Source organism: Nicotiana sylvestris, chromosome 5 (genome assembly GCF_000393655.2).
Source record: "Nicotiana sylvestris chromosome 5, ASM39365v2, whole genome shotgun sequence".
NCBI lineage: Eukaryota > Viridiplantae > Streptophyta > Magnoliopsida > Solanales > Solanaceae > Nicotiana > Nicotiana sylvestris.
In genome coordinates this window covers 116,320,244-116,340,445 of record NC_091061.1, presented here as the reverse complement: position 1 = coordinate 116,340,445, position 20,202 = coordinate 116,320,244, and the positions used below count along the sequence as shown (strand labels likewise).

General features: G+C 37.0%; 1 protein-coding gene across 1 annotated transcript; it reads left to right on the top strand.

Moving 5' to 3' along the window:
- Positions 1-1,984: 1,984 nt before the first annotated feature.
- Positions 1,985-4,714, top strand: LOC104242345 (ammonium transporter 1 member 2). Its single transcript, XM_009797381.2, has 2 exons — positions 1,985-2,467; positions 3,400-4,714. The coding sequence occupies exons 1-2, from the start codon at positions 2,032-2,034 to the stop codon at positions 4,500-4,502; spliced, it is 1,539 nt and encodes a 512-aa protein (XP_009795683.1). The 5' UTR covers positions 1,985-2,031; the 3' UTR covers positions 4,503-4,714.
- The last annotated feature ends 15,488 nt before the right edge of the window (positions 4,715-20,202 follow it).

The window sequence follows — 20,202 nt, the reverse complement described above, 5'->3', positions numbered from 1 at the left end:
CCACAATATTTGTATATCCAAGAAGGTTCCCATCAACTACGTTTGCAACCTTTGTAGTTGGTTGATCACTCTCTTATCTCTACCTGTTGCAATGCTATATGGTTGTTGTTGCACAAGTGCATCAACATTATCATCCTGATTAATATTTTGCACCTCCTCTACTTCCTCTACTTTAGAACTACTGGGTTGAGCAAGTGGAGATTCAATTTCTAGCTCTATGCGGTCAGTGACACCACGATCTGTTTCTACTATTGCATTCTCCCTATGACTGTCCAGTGAGGCAGATTTATTGAATTCTACATTCCTACTGATAATTAGCCCTAGAGTCTTTTGATCTGTGCACCATAACCTATAATTTTTTCCTCCAGTTGCATACCCTAAAAATATGCACTTCTTTGCCCTCGGCTCAAGTTTTCCATTACTCACATGAGCATAAGCATGACAACTAAATATCCTTAAATTTGAATAATTAGTAGGCGAACCATAACTCAAAAGGAGCTTTGAACTCAATAGTTGTGGATGGAGATCTGCTGACCAAATAACAAGCTATATTGATTTCTTCAACCCAAAAATCCTTGCTAACACATGAGTGTGAAAGCATGTTTCGTGCCCTATCATAAAGAGTTCTGTTCATACGTTCTGCAATACTATTTTGTTGTGGTATTCCGATGCTTAACTTTCTTTCCGTCTGCCTTTCAACCATCGTCTTTCATTTAACAAATGTTGAAAATGCATCATCTTTTATTTTCAGAAAATATACCTACCCCATCCTTGAGTAATCATCAATCAAAGTCATAAAATACCTGGCATCACTCTTGGAGAGAACTCTATTTGGACCCCACAAGTCTGAGTGTATATAATCTAACTTGTCTCTGGTCTTGTGCTCGGTTTTCTTGCTAAACTTTACTCTTGTCTGTTTACCAAACACACAATGCTCACAAAATTCAAAACTTGATTTTTATGCCCATTCAGCAAATTCTGCTTACTCAACAAAGACAATCAATTATCACTCATATGGCCAAGTCGCAAGTGCCACAACTGAGACTGATTCAGATCACTTTTCGCAGAAGCTACAACAACTTCCTCTTCAACTACACTAGCCTGAAGATGATACAATTTAGAATGCAGTTTACCTTTCATGAGTACCATGGATCCTTTACACACTTTAGGTATTCCATTCTCGGAGTGAAATTTATACCCTTGATCATCCAAAGTCGAAAGGGAAATCAAATTTCTTTTTATCTCAGGAACATGCCAACACTCAATGTTTCTGATAATTCCATCGAATATGCTCAATTTGATGTTACCAATCCCCTCTACTGATAATGGATTATCATCTCCCATATAGACAGTCCCACTCATTTACTTGTAAGTTGCAAAGCAATTCTTGTGTGGACACATGTGGAAAGTAGCACCAGAATCAAGAACCCAAGAATCCCCAAGTACAACCCCTATATATAGATCCCAAAAGGTCATACATTTATAGGAGAAAGGTTTTCCAATTTGACAAGGACAATAGCTTTTCATTTTCTAAATCTATTAGGAAAATGAATTTTTCTAAACCTATAAAGATTATAGGTTTCCTCAAAATACAAGAAGATAATTCAAGCCACAAAATAACACAACTCAATTAATGTCAGTTGGATGATCCTCCTATCTTCGACATAAATTTAGAGAAAAAAAAATTCTACAAACGTACACAATATACCTATGTAATATATTACTACTCATGTACGCGCTAAAAAAAAAATAGATAGTCTATTTTTCCCAACAAAAAATGAAATAAATTGCAGCAACGTGACTTTAAAGTTTCGTGGGTAGTGTGTAGCCCATGGAACTAATATATAGGCTCCAAAAAACAAACAACCAAAATTTAATAAATCCTAAATAAATAATTAACTAATAAAAACTTTTAAATACATTTTTAAAACCCATTTCCGTCTATATAAACCACATCCCACATGTAATTTGCCTCACTTGCAAACTCCTCCCTCCTTCCTTCGTCACTCTCTCCATTTAATTCTTCACATCATGGCCTCCGCCGTGACTTGCTCAGCCGCCGATCTTCTCCCACACCTTGGCGGCTCAGCCAATGCCACAGCGGCCGCAGAGTTCATTTGCGACCGCTTCACAGCGGTCTCGGAATACCTCACAAACACCACCTACGCAGTGGACAACACGTACCTCCTCTTCTCTGCTTACCTTGTCTTCGCCATGCAGCTTGGCTTTGCCATGTTGTGCGCGGGCTCTGTCCGCGCAAAAAACACCATGAATATAATGCTTACGAACGTGCTGGATGCTGCAGCTGGTGGCTTGTCTTATTATCTTTTTGGTTTTGCCTTTGCCTTTGGAACTCCTTCCAATGGTTTCATTGGAAAACATTTCTTTGGGTTGAAAGAGTTTCCTTCACCATCTTTTGACTACAGCTACTTTCTTTATCAATGGGCTTTCGCCATAGCTGCTGCAGGTATATTAATTTTCGTATTAGCTTGAGGAAAAAAAGTCTCTTTGGCTATTAAGTGCTAGATGTTAAATTTATTGGTCAAGATTATTAAATGTTTCATTAAAAACTAACAGCCAATATTCAACAAAATTACTTGATGCATTCTATGAAAACTTTTATTTATTGGTCAACTTATCATCAAAGAGACATTTTCCTTCGTAGGATTTTACATATTTCTATCCACTTATACTTTTTTAACCTTTAAAGTCTCATCTTAATCGTTCTTTTTTGGCCTTATTTTATACTGATCGAAGATTGTCCAAATTCAAAAGACAAACATAACAATCATATTCAAATGCCTGTATTCTTTTTCTCCTTTTCCGTTCTGTTAATTTTCTCGAATAAAAATAAAAGTAAAAAGGGAGACTTAATAAAATGAGAAATCAGATCACAGGTAAATCCTTGTCCACTTCCGGTGCATGTTAACACCAAACCAATCAATTTAATCGCAACAGTTAAAAATTAAAATGAGAATACATATCTCTTACCTCTGATGAATACGGAGTATATGTATAGAATTTACGTTGATATAAATATTAAGTGCAAATAACTTTTTATATAAATTACATGTACACGATCATCAGAAGTTAGACAAGCTAATGAAGTCCATGCAAATAGGAATGACGTAGTTGCTTTAGAGCCTTGGAATTATTCCTTTTTTTTTTCACCCATTGGACTTATTCGCATGCATTAATTTGAGTATACAAGAAACATTTCAAAGCAAACACTAAAGAACAAAACATTTACAAAGAAAAGTCTTACGATTCAATTTTTAATATTTCCCAAATTTAGCCGTCACAAATATATTACTCAATTATTTACTTGTCTTCAGTTATATCTTTTTTCTGTCCACTTGTTCTCTCTCTGACCTAAGCTTTTTATTTTTTATTTTATAGGTATCACCAGTGGGTCCATAGCTGAAAGGACACAATTTGTGGCTTACCTCATTTACTCTTCCTTTTTGACCGGTTTTGTGTACCCTATTGTTTCACATTGGTTCTGGTCCGGTGACGGTTGGGCCAGTGCATCAAAAACCGATGGAAACTTATTATTCGGTTCGGGAGTCATTGATTTTGCCGGTTCAGGTGTAGTTCATATGGTAGGAGGCATTGCCGGTCTATGGGGAGCTTTTATTGAAGGACCAAGAATCGGCCGGTTCGACCGGACCGGCCGGTCTGTTGCATTAAGAGGTCATAGTGCATCACTAGTAGTATTGGGTACTTTCTTGCTTTGGTTTGGTTGGTATGGATTTAACCCCGGTTCATTTTTAACCATACTCAAAAGTTATGATAGTCCAAAGGGTGTTTATTATGGTCAATGGAGTGCAATTGGAAGGACAGCTGTCACGACGACATTGGCCGGTTGCACAGCTGCACTCACAACATTATTTAGCAAGAGACTTTTAGTAGGACATTGGAATGTAATTGATGTGTGTAATGGATTATTAGGGGGATTTGCAGCAATTACTTCAGGTTGTGCAGTTGTTGAGCCATGGGCTGCTATTGTTTGTGGATTTGTAGCAGCTTGGGTTTTAATTGGTTTCAATAAATTGGCTGTGAAATTAAAATATGATGATCCACTAGAAGCTGCACAATTACATGGCGGTTGTGGTTCGTGGGGCATAATATTCACAGGATTATTCGCGAAAAAAGCATATGTTAACGAAGTATATCCTGGATTTCCTGACAGACCATATGGATTATTTATGGGAGGTGGGGGAAAGTTATTAGGCGCGCAAATTATACAAATACTTGTGATAATTGGATGGGTGAGTGTGACAATGGGGCCATTGTTTTATTTGTTACATAAATTCAAGTTATTGAGAATATGTCGAGAAGATGAAGAAGCAGGAATGGATTTAACAAGACATGGAGGTTTTGCATACTTATACCATGATGAAGATGAAGGTTCTTCTATGCCTGGATTCAAGATGACAAGAATTGAACCAACTAATACTCCTACACCTGATAATCACAACTCTAGATCTGTGGTTGTGTAACCAAAAATGAAAAATATTTGCAAATTTAGCCATAAAATTGCATAGATTGGGTATCCCATAAGTAAGGAAAGGTCAAATCTCAAAATCTTAGTGACTTTTAATAGCGGGATACTATTTGGGTCTCTGTAAAGACAAGGCTTTCCTGTAATAGACATTAATATAATGACAAAAATACCCAATAATTGGATGTATTTAGTCTTTGAGGTTCGTAATTTTTTGTCTTTGTTTTTGACAAAAGGCTTGTACTTATTTGAGCTTCACTTTCTTGTAGGGTGTCTTCTTGTTTGTTTGTGGAGATTGGTCTGTATTGTTCTATAAATTGTTAATAAATACGTAGATTATTAGCTGGTTAAATTTTTAGCCACTTGTGATGTTCATTTATCGTATTCGATCTTTCATCTTGTCCATTGCTATTTTTTTGCAAAATGAGACATGTTAAGCAATAAGCACGTGTTCTTTATATAAGTTACTTGTTAGCACCGAAAAAAGTCAGGTGTCATGCAGAAGCTAGTAAAACAAATCTTTAAGGACGATAAATCAGACAACAAAAGAGAAATCTACCAAAGAGACACAAACATTTAACGTGGTTCGGTCAACTGACCTACGTCCACGACGGAGATGAGCAATCCACTATAATAAAAAGAGAGTACAAAATTGTCACCTCCCAAATCGATGAGCCGCGACGGACACCCGGTACCTTACTCAACCGAGTACCAACGTAATGTATCTTTCATATCATTCTATCATAGGTAAATGAATTGGAGTAAAGTATGAGGGAATACAAACTCAGACTTATGAAGTACGGGCCTATAAGACCAAAATAGCCACTCGTGTACTGAACATGAGCCGACAAGGCCATACAATCTTTTACATACGTGACATCTGTCTACAAGCCTCTAAGAATACATAATTTTTATAAAGTTCGGAACAGAGTCACGCCATACCAAATAATACACGTCTAAATCATACTAACCAATCAAGCAACTCCGAAGCAAATGGAGCGCACCAACATCTTTCGCTGAGCTGGTAGCCTACTTAGAGGGCTCTCGACCTGTCTATTGGAACCTGCGGAAATGAAACGCAGTGTCCCCAAGCAAAAGGGACGTCAGTACGAATAATGTACCAAGTATGTAAGACACATAAATAACTACATACAGACATGAAGGATATAAAGTTAATAAAATCTTTTGGAATGTCATAAGACCATTTTGCCTTTGAGTAATGTCATAAAGTACTCTCAACTTTCGTATTTTTCTGAGACCCATGAACAGATGATAAAATATTATAACACATGAAAATTCAAGAATATAGATATCTCTAATACTTCTACGAATAGAGTCATTTATGGAATTTGTGCATTTGCTCATTTCGTTTGTGTCGTATAGATCATGCCAAAAAAAAAAGGGATAGCTTTAACATACCTGAGTCGATTCTCTCGATAATCCTCTAATATACGTTAATTGCGAAAAAATATGGAACAAATCGTATGAAAAGCACGAAGCAATCACGTTGCTAGGCAAAGAAAATTTTGGCCGAAAACATTTCCTTAAGAACTTAGCAACAATGTTGCTTTATTTTGGAAAATGAATTAACGATCTGTTCCTTGGATTAAGAAGTCAATATTGAGTTGTTATTTGGAAAATGCATTAACATGATATCTTCCTTGGATCAGAATGTCCTTTCTATTCAAACGTTCTTGGATGCAACTTTTTAAGAGATTAGATGAAGCCCACATTTCAAGGATTTGGTGTCACACATAAATCCTTCAAGTGTGTCACCTCCCAATCTTCTTTATGATTCATTAAAGAGTGATGGGGTGCTGCCATGTCATGCTATTTAATACTTATCCAATATATTCTCAATTAATTAGGTAATGTCTCATTACCCGGTAATTAACCAATTACCCGGTAATTAATCAATTACCCGTATAATTAAGAATTATCTTAACTTACTTAAAATATCATTTGCTTTTAACATGCCTTGTACACCTTATTATTATGGCCATGTAGTATGTTGTATGGCACTAGTCCATAAATATCGGATATTAACCCTCGGCCCGCATTTTATCCCACTATGCCAAACTTGGACGAAAAATTTATTTTTTTGACTTACTTCCCCTCTCACCATCACGAATTTACTCATCATTTGTTTAAAATAGCATAATCCTTATAATCTTCAAATAATCTTTTTCCTTGGACTAATATCAATTACCTAACGACAAATTCAATGTATAATACTACAGGGTGCAACATCATTGTAATTTAATATTGCGAAGCGTAGCATCATCGTATATAATACTGCGGGACGTAATATCGATGTAATATTGCGGAGCGTAACAAAATATCGAGAGAACAACCTCACGAAGAGGCAAATACAAGTGACACACTAACACTTATCCCGTAAAGTTCTTGTAACGACCCGGCTTGTTGTTTTGAGAGTTATAGCCTTATTTCCCCCATCTATGCTTCTTTATGTATTGTTCAGCTATGTTGAGTTGTATCAAGTTGGTAAGTTTGGGTTCGAAGTAGTTTTGGAGTGAAATGAACACTTAGTCTCTTAGTTAGAAAGCTAAGTTAGAAAAGTCAATCGAAAGTTGACTTATGAGTAAACGAATTCAGATTTGGATTTTTATGATTCGATTATCTTCGTTGGGTGATTTTAGACTTAGGAGTGTGTTTGGAATGTAATTTGTAGGTCCGTGGTATAATTAGGCTTGGCAAAAGTTGGAAGTTTAGAAGTTTTTAGGCTTGAATTCGAGGTTGATTTAGTGTTTAGGTGTTGTTTTGGGTGTTTTGGAGGTTTGACTAAGTTCGGGTAGTGATATATGTCTTGTTGGAATTATTGGTTGAGGTCCCGAGGACTTCGAGTGAGTTTCGGAGAGGTTTGGGTTGTGTTGCGCTCGTTTTTCATATGTTTCGATATCGTTTCTTCAAGCATAAATGATATCATATTGAATAAATGAGCTTCGATTTCTTTTTTTTTTAATTGAAGCATTAGATCCGTATCGTAATTAGGGACTCGTAGCAAAAAGAATGATCAAATTTGGATATCGTATGAGAATTTTAGGGTCATTTTACTAAGAATTAGGTTACAAGATTTTTCAGATTAATTACGAAATTGCCACTAGCAGCGTATTTAAAAATCTGCACTATTTGTAAATATTAAAACCTACATATCTCATTCATTATAAGGTCAAATTGAGTGATTCAAAAGCCTAACTTGACTAGAATTTCTCAAGAAATCCATTGGAGACATAAAAAGCAAGTTGTGGGATCGTTTGACATGAGAAACAAGGTAGAATAGCTGGCAGAAAAATATATAAAATAAGGAATTGTTCATTCGATCATATTTTGAGTTGGGGAGCTCGGATTTGGGCGATTTTCACCATATGAATTGGGATAAGTGTTCTCTACTCAATTTTGGTTATATTTCATGAATCCATCATCGTTTTTGGGATTTGATTGATGATTTCAAAGTAAAATTGAGGGAGTTAGGGTTTGAGTTTTGGAGAGTTTTAAGTGAGGATTTAAGGAACCAAACGGAGTCTGATTTTGAAAAATTTTATATGGTTAGACTCGGGAGAGAATGAGGTTTATGATTCTGCCATTTTTGATTGATTCCGAGAAGTGGGTCCGGGGGGCAAATTTTGGCCGATTTCGGATTTTTGGCATATTTTGTAGTTTTTATTGTGGAATTCGATTCTTTAGCACATGATGATGGTATTAATATGATTATGGTTAGATTCGAAGCTTTTGGATACCGGGTTCAGAGACGAGGGTATCCCGGAGTAAGATTTTATGCGGTTGAGGTAAGTAACAGTTTTAACTCTGGCTTTGAGGGTATAAACCCGAAGAATTTGATATCATGTGATTGTTTGGAGGTGATACTCATGCTAGGTGACGGGTGTGTGGGTGTATACCCCGAGGTATTAAGACTTGGTCCGTCCCGTGAGGCCTCATGGCCATCATCTGTGTTTACGTAGTTACTTGTTGTTGAACTTGTCTGCCTTCATGTTAGAGATCATGCTTAGGCTTTATTCATGCTCACATTATTTGTACTCAGTCATAGAAATTATTGTACATGTTTACCTCGGTCTCTATTATTTGCTAATATGATGTGATATTTGATGTGGGTTGTGTTTCCTTATTTGTTGATGATGGTGAGGCTAGTGAGGTACATGACTGAGTGAGACCGAGGGCCTGGTTGTGAGGATATTGATATCATAGCGCGTGAGTTGTCTGCGTAGCACGTGATTTGACTGTGCGGGTCCAGGTATTTATACCATAGTGCGTGAGTTGTCCGCGTAGCACGTGAGTTGACTGTGCGGATCCAGGTATTGATATGGTAGCACGTGAGTTGTCTGTGCTTAGCGCTTGGGCTTTGGGAGCCCCTCCAGAGTCTATACACACCCCCAATGAGCGTAGAGTGTTGAGTGTATTGAGTGTTGAGTATTGAGTGCTGAGTGATGGAGTGACATTGCTGTGAAGTTGCATTTACTTTTGTTGTTGCTGCATTTATTTGTTAAATTTCTTTTTGGTATTTACTGAATTATGGAATTTACCTATTTATTCATGTTTATTTTTTTAAAATTGTAAAAATAAATAATTGGACTGTTTCACTTAGCTCGTCACTATTGCTAAGTTCCTTAGTTATTTCTGTTACTACTGAGGTGGTTGTACTCATACTACACCCTGCACTTTATGTGCAAATCCAGGTGAGTTAGAGCGTGGTGATCGTTGAGTTCAGACCGGCTATCTTTGGAGACTGCAAGGTAGTTGGTAGCATCCGCAGGGCCTTGTTACTCCTTTTGTCATTTCTTCTTTTGGACAGTTAGATAGTTTATATATCTTAGTTCATAGTTTTAAACGCTCATGACTTAGTGACACCCCGATGTTTGGGACTCGTTTTCGTATTTTATATTATTTATATTTAGAGTTGGTTTAGTTTATCATGAATTAAATTATTGCAAATGTTTTATTAAATTCTTATAATCAAATTAATAGTAATATTTTGGGAAATAGGTTTGCCTTGTAACACGATAGGCGCCATCACGACATGGTTAGATTTTGGGTCGTAACAAGTTGGTATCAGAGCCTAGGTTACATAGTCTCACAAGTCATGAGCGGGTTTAGTAGAGTCTTGTGGATCATTACGGAGACGTCTGTACTTATCTTCGAGAGGCTGTAGAACCTTTAGGAAAACTTCACCTTCTTGAATTCTTATCGTGTGGTATTGATTCAGCTTGAAGTGTAACTCTTTGAATTCCTTCCACGCATTCATATGCGCACATGAGTGCTCGGTATCAGTTGTGCAAAAATGGATTGTGATTTTCTGGATGAGGTACGAGATGTGATATCTATGTGTTGATGGTGGGCCAGTCTGGAGGACTTGAGGCTGTGTTTTGACGGTAGATTGAGCACTGAGGTGTTGATTGTGTGAGTGCGTGCTTGTGGACCTATATATCCGATAGTGTCCCTATTAGTGGAAATGGTGGTTGGATGGGTACGTGATGAGTATGATGTGACCGCGAGGTGAGTTCATATGATTTGAATGTGACGAGAAGGTATTGCTGAAGGTTTCACCTATTTGAGACTCGAGGTATGTTTTTAGACTCGTTCGAGAATGAACGTTTGTTTAAGAGGGGGAGGATGTAACAACCCAGCCTGTCGTTTTGAGAGTTATAGCCTCATTTCCCCCATCTATGCTTCTTTATGTATTGTTCAGCTGGGTTGAGTTGTATTGAGTTGGTAGGTTTGGGGTCGGAGTAGTTTTGGAGTGAAATGAACACTTAGTCTTTTAGTTAGAATGCTAAGTTAGAAAAGTCAATTGGAAGTTGACTTATGAGTAAACGAATTTAGATTTGGATTTTTATGCTTCGATTATCTTCGTTGGGTGATTTTAGACTTAGGAGTGTGTTCGTGATGTAATTTGAAGGTCCGTGGTAGAATTAGGCTTGAATTAGCGAAAGTTGGAAGTACGGAAGTTTTTAGGCTTGAATTCGAGGTTGATTTGGTCTTTTGGTGTTGTTCTGGGTGTTCTGGAGGTTCGACTAAGTTCGGGTAGTGATATATGTCTTGTTGAAATTATTGGTTGAGGTCTCGAGGGCTTCAAGTGAGTTTCGGAGAGGTTTGGGTTGTGTTGCGCTCGTTTTTCTTATGTTTCGACGTCGTTTCTTCAAGTATAAATGATATCATATTGAATAAATGAGCTCCGATTTCTTTTTTCGATTGAAGAATTAGATCCGTATCGTAATTATGGACCCGTAACAAAAAGAATGATCGAATTTGGACATCGTATGAGGATTTTAGGATCATTTTACTAAGAATTAGGTTGCTAGATTTTTCAGATTAATTACGAAATTGCCACTAGGAGCGTATTTAAAAATCTACACTATTTGCAAATATTAAAACCTACATATCTCATTCATTATAGGGTCAAATTGAGTGATTCAAAAGCCTAACTTGACTAGAATTTCATAAAGAATTTATTGGAGGTATAAAAAGCAAGTTTCGAGATCGTTTGGAATAAGAAACGAGGTAGAATAGCTTGCAGAAAAATATATAAAATAATGGTTTATTCATTCGATCATATTTTGAGTTGGGGAGCTCGGATTTGGGAGATTTTGGAGGCGAGTTTCACCATATGGATTGGGGTAAGTGTTCTCTACTCGGTTTTGATTATATTTCATGAATCCATCATCGTTTTTGGGATTTGATTGATGATTTCAAAGTGAAATTGAGGGAGTTAGGGTTTGAGTTTTGGAGAGTTTTAAGTGAGGATTTGAGGGGTCAAACGGAGTCCAATTTTGATAAATTTTATATGATTAGACTTGGGTGAGAACGGATTCTGCCATTTTTGACTGATTCCGAGAAGTGGGTCCGGGGGGCAAATTTTGGCCGATTTCGGATTTTTGGCATATTTTGTAGTTTTTATTGTGGAATTCGATTCTTTAGCACATGATGATGGTATTAATATGATTATGGTTAGATTCGAAGCTTTTGGATACCGATTCTAGAGACGAGGGCATCGCGGAGTAGGATTTTATGCGGTTGAGGTAAGTAACAGTTTTAACTCTGGTTTTGAGGGTATAAACCCGGAGAATTTGATATCATGTGATTGTTTGGAGGTGATACCCATGCTAGGTGACAGGCGTGTGGGTGTATACCCCGAGGGATTGAGACTTGGTCCGTCCCGTGAGGCCTCATGGCCATCATCTGTGTTTACGTAGTTACTTGTTGTTGAACTTGTCTGCCTTCATGTTAGAGATCATGCTTAGGCTTTATTCATGCTCATATTATTTGTACTCAGTCATAGAAATTATTGTACATGTTTACCTCCGTCTCTATTATTTGCTAATATGTTGTGATACTTGATGTGGGTTGTGTTCCCTTATTTGTTGATGATGGTGAGGCTAGTGAGGTACATGACTGAGTGAGGACGAGGTCCTGGTTGTGAGGATATTGATACCATAGCGTGTGATTTGTACGCGTAGCACAAGAGTTGACCGTGCGGGTCCAAGTATTTATACCATAGCGCGTGAGTTGTCCGCGTAGCACGTGAGTTGACCATGCGAATCCAGGTATTGATATGGTAGCACGTGAGTTGTCCGTGCTTAGCGTTTGTTCTTTGGGAGCCCCTCCGGAGTATGTACACACCCCAGTGAGCGTAGAGTGTTGAGTGTATTGAGTGTTGAGTGTTTAGTACTGAGTGCGAGTACTGAGTGATGGAGTGACATTGCTGTGAAGTTGCATTTACTTTTGTTGTTGCTGCATTTATCTATTTAATTTCTTTTTGGTATTTACTGAGTTATGGAATTTACCTGTTTATTCATGTTTATTTTTTTAAAATTGTAAAAATAAATAATTGGACTGTTTCACTTAGCTCGTCACTATTGCTCAGTTCCTTAGTTATTTCTGTTACTATTGAGGTGGTTGTACTCATACTACACCCTGCACTTTATGTGCAGATCTAGGTGAGTTGGAGTGCGGCGATCGTTGAGTTCAGGCCGGCAATCTTTGGAGACTGCAAGGTAGCTGCTAGCGTCCGCAGGGCCTTATTACTCCTTTTGTCATTTCTTCTTTTGGATAGTTAGATAGTTTATATATCTTAGTTCATAGTTTTAGACGCTCATGACTTAGTGACACCCCGATGTTTGGGACTCATTTTCGTATTTTATATTATTTATATTTAGAGTTGGTTTAGTTTATCAGGAATTAAATTATAGAAAATGTTTTATGAAATTCTTATAATCAAATTAATAGTAATATTTTGGGAAATAGGCTTGCCTTGTAACACGATAGGTGTCATTACGACATGGTTAGATTTTGGGTCGTAACAGTTCTCTCCCAAAACAAGACTCTCAAGCCTCTATGGCTACATTGTGTATGCTACTGAATGAGAAGGAAGGATTTTCAATTTATAGAACTCCAAACCTTTTCCTACCAGAAAAGGGACGGACTAGCCAAATATGGAAGAATTATATTTTTCTTCTAGGAAAAGAAAAATCCAATTATGGTAAATATGTTGTCCTTTCCTTAATGATATAGGAAAACCAATTATGGCAAGAAAATCTGAACAAATACCTAATAATTCTCCCACTTGGCCTGAATGTTCTGACAAAATAAACATGATTGACTTTCTTCGCTTAGCCTTCAACAAGGTCGCATCTCCAAATCTTCACCACAAAGTTTGTCTCAAAGTGTATAGCACACCGGTCAAATTTCTCAGACAAAAATTACGATTATCGTCAAATATGTTGCGGCTAGAACTGAACCTGCCAAGATGAACCTGTCTTGAACCTCACTCTAATACCACTTGTTAGGACCAAAAAATTCAGGTGTCATGCGGAGCTAGTAAAGCAACACTTGAACGACGATAAATCAGACAATAAAAGAGAAATATACCAAAGAGACACTAACATTTAAAGTAGTTCGGCCAATGACCTACGTCCACCGCGGAGATGAGCAATCCACTAAAATAAAAGAGAGTACAAAATATCGAGGGAAAAACCTCACGAAGAGGCAAATACAAGTGACACACTAACACTTATCCCGTAAAGTTATCCCCCTAAACACGACTCCCAATCCCCATATGGCTACATTGTGGATGCTACTGAATGAAAAGGACATATCTTTAATTTATAGAACCCCAAACTTTTTTCCTATAAGAAAAGGGACTATCCAAATATGGAAGAATTATATTTTTCTTCTAGGAATAAAACCCAATTATGGTAAATATGTTGTTTTTTCCTTCATTAGATAGGAAAACCAAATATGGTAAGAAAATCTAGACAAACACCTAACAATTCTCCCCCTTGACCTGAATTTTCTGATAAAATAAACTTGATCCATCTTCTTCTCATAGCCTTCAACAGGTCGCATCTCTAAATCTCCACCACAAAGTTTGTCTCAACGTGCATAGCACACCGGTCAAAATAGGAATAAATACCGAATCCAATTTTGAATAGGAATGGAAATCAAAAGAGAATAGGATTAGGCCATTGGGCCTTTGGCTGGACAACATGGGCATGTGCCCAACAAACTCCCCCTCCAGCCAAAGGGCCAAATGTGTCTTCAAGTAGATGAATTATTGACAGGCTTCATGCCTGCCAATTTTCTACAAAACACATGCTTATCTGCAATCTTAACTACGAAGTCCTCAGGCTGCTCCATATAAATCTCCTCATTTAAATTACCATGAAGAAAAGCAATCTTGATATCCATCTTCTCAACTTCTAAATCTAGACTTGCGGCTAAGCCTAGAACTACAAGAATAGAAGACATCTTCACAACAGGGAAGAAAATTTCATCAAAGTCAACTCCCTTCTTCTGGCCAAAACCTTTAACAACTAACCGCACCTTTAATCTTAGCACATAGGTATGGTTATCTTGCTTTATTCTGAATATCCATTTGTTAGATAAAGCTCTCTTACCTTTCGGCAATTTTACTAAATCATATGTGCCATTATCATGGAGTGACGTCATCTCATCTTCCATGACTTCGATCTACTAGTCTTTATAAGTATTTTTCATGGCTTCATCATAATTCTCAGGTTCTCCCATGTTAGTCAAAATTACATACTCATCAAGAGGATATCGCATGGAGTTTTGCTTCTCCCTTGTAGGTCTTCTAATAGAGGTTTCAGGAGCATTCGAAGTAGTTACCTGAGCAGGAATTGGTTGCTGATCAACCACAACTTCATCAACTAAAGCATCCATAACATCTATACCAGGATGATCATTTTGATCTTGATCATTATCTCCATCATTGTCTTGGGTTCCTTCATGTGAAATAGGTGCCTTAGCAATAAAAACTAGATCACTATCAACTAAGCTCTCATTACTCTGAGAATCTATCTTCTCAGCTTTGTCAATATCTTTAATAGTCTGGTCATCAAAGAATATTGCATCACGACTTCTAATAAGTTTATTGCCAACTGGATCATAAAAACGATACCGAAGTTCATCTTGACCATAACCGATAAAGATGCACTTCTTAGTTTTGACATCCAGTTTTGATCTCTCATCTTTAGGAACATGCACATAAGCTTTATACCCAAAAACTCTCAGGTGATCAGAAGAAATATTTTTGGCAAACCAAACTCTGTCTGGGACATCACCATCCAAAGCAACAGCAGGAGACAAATTAATAACATAGGCAACAGTGTTAAGTGCTTCCGCCCAAAATATATTTTGAAGTTTAGCTTCTGAAAGCAAGCATCTAACTCTCTCAACTAGGGTTCTATTCATCCTCTCTATCAAACCATTCAATTGAGGCGTCTTGGGTGGGGTTTTCTGATGACGAATTTCTTGTTCCTTGCAATAGTTATCAAAGGGACCACAATATTCACTACCATTGTCAGTGCGAATACATTTTAATTTCTCCCCCATCTGTCTCTCAACTAAGGCCTGAAATTCCTTAAATACGCCAAGTGCTTGATCTTTACATTTCAAAGGATACACCTAGAGCTTACGAGAATGATCATCAATGAAGGTCACAAAGTAAAGTGCACCACCTTTTGACTTTACTTTAAAAGGACCACACAAATCATAGTGTACTAGCTCCAATAAATCGGGCTTTCTTGAGGGAGGATGGCTATGAAAGGAAACCATTTTCTGTTTGCTAGCTAAACAATGGATACACCTTTTCAGCTTTGCTTGTTTCAATCCAGAAAGTAAACTTTTCTTAGCCAAACACATAATCCCCCTATCGCTCATATGACTCAATCTTCTGTGCCACAATTTTGATAAAGTATCATTTTCCACCAGATTTATTGAGTCATTAAGAATAGAGCCATGTGTCACATATAAATAACCAGACTTGACTCCTTGAGCCACTGCTAACGAGCCCTTAGAGAGCTTCCATTGGCCATTAAAGAGAGAATTATGGTAACCTTCATCGTCTAATCTTCCTATGGAGATCAAATTAAAAGGAAAGTCTGGAGCATGTTTGACATCTTGAAGAATTAACGTTGAACTATTATTAGTTTTCAAACAAACGGTGCCAACACCAAACACCTTAACTTCACTGGCATTGCCCATCTTTAACACTCCGGAATCAACAGGAGTATAAGATGAGAAAAAATCTTTTCTTGGTGTGACATGTGAGGTAGCTTCAGAATCTACTATCCAGCTCGTCTCATGGGATACCAAATTAATGACGTTTTCATCATAAGCAAAAAGAAGGTCATCTCAAACAAAAGCAGCAACATTGTTCTCGTTATTTTCAGCTTTCTTTCCTTCTCTAATGTCTTGATTCAACTTGCGGAAAAACCTTTTGATGTGTTCTTTCTTGCTACAATGGTTGCATATAATATTATAGTATTTGGACCTTGACTTACTTCTACTTTTACCTCTATTCCTTGAGCCTCTTGTTCTATCTCTCCCTCGGTTTTGTGTAACCAAGATATCTCCTTGTGAGGATGACCCCTGAGATTTTCTCCTTACTTCCTCGTTTAACACACCACTCTTGGCATATTCCATGGTCACCTTACCTCCAGGAGCTGAATTTGTCAAAGAAACATGAAGAGTTTCCCAAGAGTCTAGCAGAGTATTAAGAAGCCAAAGTCCTTGTATCTCATCATCAAAATAAACTCCCATTCCAGACAGCTGATCAAGGACGCCCTGAAAATCATTTATGTGATCAAGGATAGGGTTGTCTTCCTTGTATTTAAAGGTCATCAATTGCTTTAGTAGGAACAACTTGTTGTTCCCAGTTTTTGAAGCAAAAAAAGTCTCTAGCTTTTCCCACAATGATCTCGCATGTGTCTCGTTCACAATATGGTTGCGAACATTATCTTCAACCCATTCTCGTATACATCCACATACTTGTTGGTGATCGAAATCCCCATCTTCATCAGATACATTCTCGGGTTTATGAGCTGCAAAAATGGGTAGATGCATCTTATTCACGAACAACAAATCTTTCATCTTGCTTCTCCAAACATTATAATTTCTCCCGTTTAAACATACCATCTTGCTCATGTTCTCCTCCATTCCCTAACAACCCGGATAAATAACCAAGGCTCTGATACCACTTGTAGGACCGAAAAAAATCAGGTGTCATGCGGAAGCTAGTAAAGCAAACTTTCAACGACGATATCAGACAACAAAAGAGAAATCTATCAAAGAGACACAAATATTTAACATGGTTCAGTCAACTGACCTACGTCCACGGCAGAGATGAGCAATCCACTATAATAAAAAGAGAGTACAAAATATCGAGAGAACAACCTCACAAAGAGGCAAACACAAGTGACATACTAACACGTGTCCCGTAAAGTTCTCCCCCTAAACAAGACTCTCAAGCCCTCTATGGCTACATTGTGGATGTTACTAAATGAGAAGGACGGATCTTCATAGAATTCCAAACCTTTTCCTACAAGAAAAGAGACTAGTCAAATATAAAAGAATTATATTTTCCTTCTAGGAAAAGAAAAACCCAATTATGGTAAATATGTTGTCCTTTCCTTAATGAGATAGGAAAACCAATTATGGCAAGAAAATCTGGACAAACACCTAACAGTTACTTCATTGACAACTAGAACTTGTTGAGATTCGAATACACATAAAGAGCCAACACAACGGAAATTAATCAAGAAGCGTACACCTTTACAAAAAAAAAAACTAAAGAGTCTTAGCGCATGTGCATATCGCAGGATGTCAGACTGATGGAGTTACAAGTATGTTTATAGGTATGTTAGGGACTCTTCGGCAAATACTTTAGCCTCTGGGACCTCTCTTTAAATTCTAATTACCTTAGGGAAAGAAACTACCATATATGCATAACTACAGAATATCATCTGATATATTATTACTTGGAAGACAAGGTAAATAATTTATTACTTAATATGCGGGTCACACTAGAAATGTCTAAAGACGGTGAATTTCTAACAGAACTAGGCTCGGTTAAGAAAATAGTAGGATTATTTTGCATTTCTTTCCTTCTAAATTCTATTAATGTTATAACTTGTGTAGCTAATTACATTACTTGATTATTAGTATTATGCAGTATAATTAACACCTCTGGAACTGGTGTACTTCGCTCTCAGAGAGAAAATACGAATACAAGGAAAGGTATTTTCTGAAACTTTTTTTTTAATAAGTTTGGAGTAACCAAATTCGCATTTTCTGGTTAACATTTTAAATTCTAAGAAATGATAGAAATTTTATATACCATTAAAGAAAATATTTAAAACTGATAATTTCAGATTAAGGAAAGATAATAGTTACTTAAAATAATAGAACTCGATTATGAAAGTTGGTAACTTGAAATCAAAATAAGTTCATGAGAGAGCTTTTTTGTTTCTAGTTACCAAGTTCAGTGATTATCAATATTTAGATAAAGCATTGTTTAAACTCTAAATCCAAGGAATACCCCCAAAAAATCTCAAAAAATTAGGGCTGCTTATCGGACGGATAAACGGTTATTTACGCATAATGGTTCGGCTTATCGATTATTGGCTTGTAAATGTATTAATCCGTTAGCCAACCGATAAGATATCAGGCGGATTGGTATTGATTTAGTTATTATGGGGCAATTTATCGACTAAATTAAATAGACTATGAGTAGATATACCATTTGACATTAAATCACTAAATTTTAACCCATTTATATTACTTTGCTTGATCTAAACCTGCCTAAAAAGTCTGATGCTTTTTTGTTACTGCAGTACCACTATATGTCAGTACAACTATTTATTTAACTGATATTCCTGTTTGCAAAGACACCTATAAGTTATAATCACTGAAATAAAATCTAGAACTATGGAAATAAAAATTTAGAAATAAATCTAGAGCAATCGGATGAGACATCCAAAATACAATTGATGCAGCTAACAGTTGTTGGAGGAGAAATTTAGGAATTTAGACTTTAGGGTTTCAGAATTAGTGGAAGAGATATTTAATATACATAGGGATAAAAATATAAATATAAAAATTCTTAATGGGTTAATAATTTAGCCGATAAGAAAATTGAATAAGCCGCCTCCAAATCAATAAGCCGTTAATTATAAAATTTCAATCTGTTCACCACCCGTTAATTCGATAGCCCGATACCAATAACTCAATAATTCATTTTTGCGGTTCGATTTTCGATTTCGATTCGATTTTGAACATCCCTGCCGAAAATTGAACATAATTAACAGTATGCTGATGAGGAAAAATAAAAATAAAAGAGGAATGTGAGGCTGAGAAAATAGAAGAGGTTTTTTTTCTATCCTCTCCGGAAAACAAAGAGCCAAATTTAGAAGCTTTATTTTTATATTCTGTAGCTTATAATGGACAATAGTCGTCATCTGATTTTGAAGTTGGAATATTTTGGGTTAATCACTTTTGGGATTTGAAAAACTGACAATTTCATTACTAACTAGCAGTAATTATACTTACGACAACAACAACCTAGTGAAATTTCACTAATGGGGTCTTAGGAGAGGAGTGTGTACCCAAATCTTACCCCTATCCGGAAGGATAAAGAAGTTGTTTCCAAAAGACCTTCGGCTCAAGAAGATGAAAAGAGGCAATATATCAGTACCATCAATAAAAACCATATAAATAATAACAGCATCACAAAAACCAGGAAATAGATGGAAAGCAAAATAATAATCAGCAAATAAAGCTTGTACTAAGAGGAACGAACGAATAGTGAGAACTCAACACTAGCCGCTAGCAGTCTAAATCCTAAAAGACTAGCCTTATTTTGGTGCGCCTTAGAAATATGCACAACTACTTCCTAACCTACAACCTTAATGCTCGACCTCCACAACTTCCTGTCTAGGGCCATGACCTTGTTAATCTGAAGTCATGTCATGTCTTGCCTGATCAACTCTCCCAAATACTTCTTAGTCCGTCTTCTACCTCTCCTCGTACCCACCAAAGCCAACCGCTCACACCTCCTCACCGGGACATCTGTGTTTCTCCTCTAAACGTGCCCAAACCATCTGAGCCTTGCTTCCCGCAACTTGTCGTCCATAGGGGTGCCCACCTTCTCCCGAATATCTTCATTTCTAATCTTATCTATCCTAGTGTGCCCGCATATCCACCTCAACATCCTCATCTCTGCTACTTTCATCTTCTAGATATGTGAGTTCTTAACTGGCTAACACTCAGCCACATACAATATGGCTGGTCTAATCACTGCTCTATAAAACTTACCTTTGAGTATCGGTGGCACTTTCTTGTCACACAGGACTCCAGACGCTAAC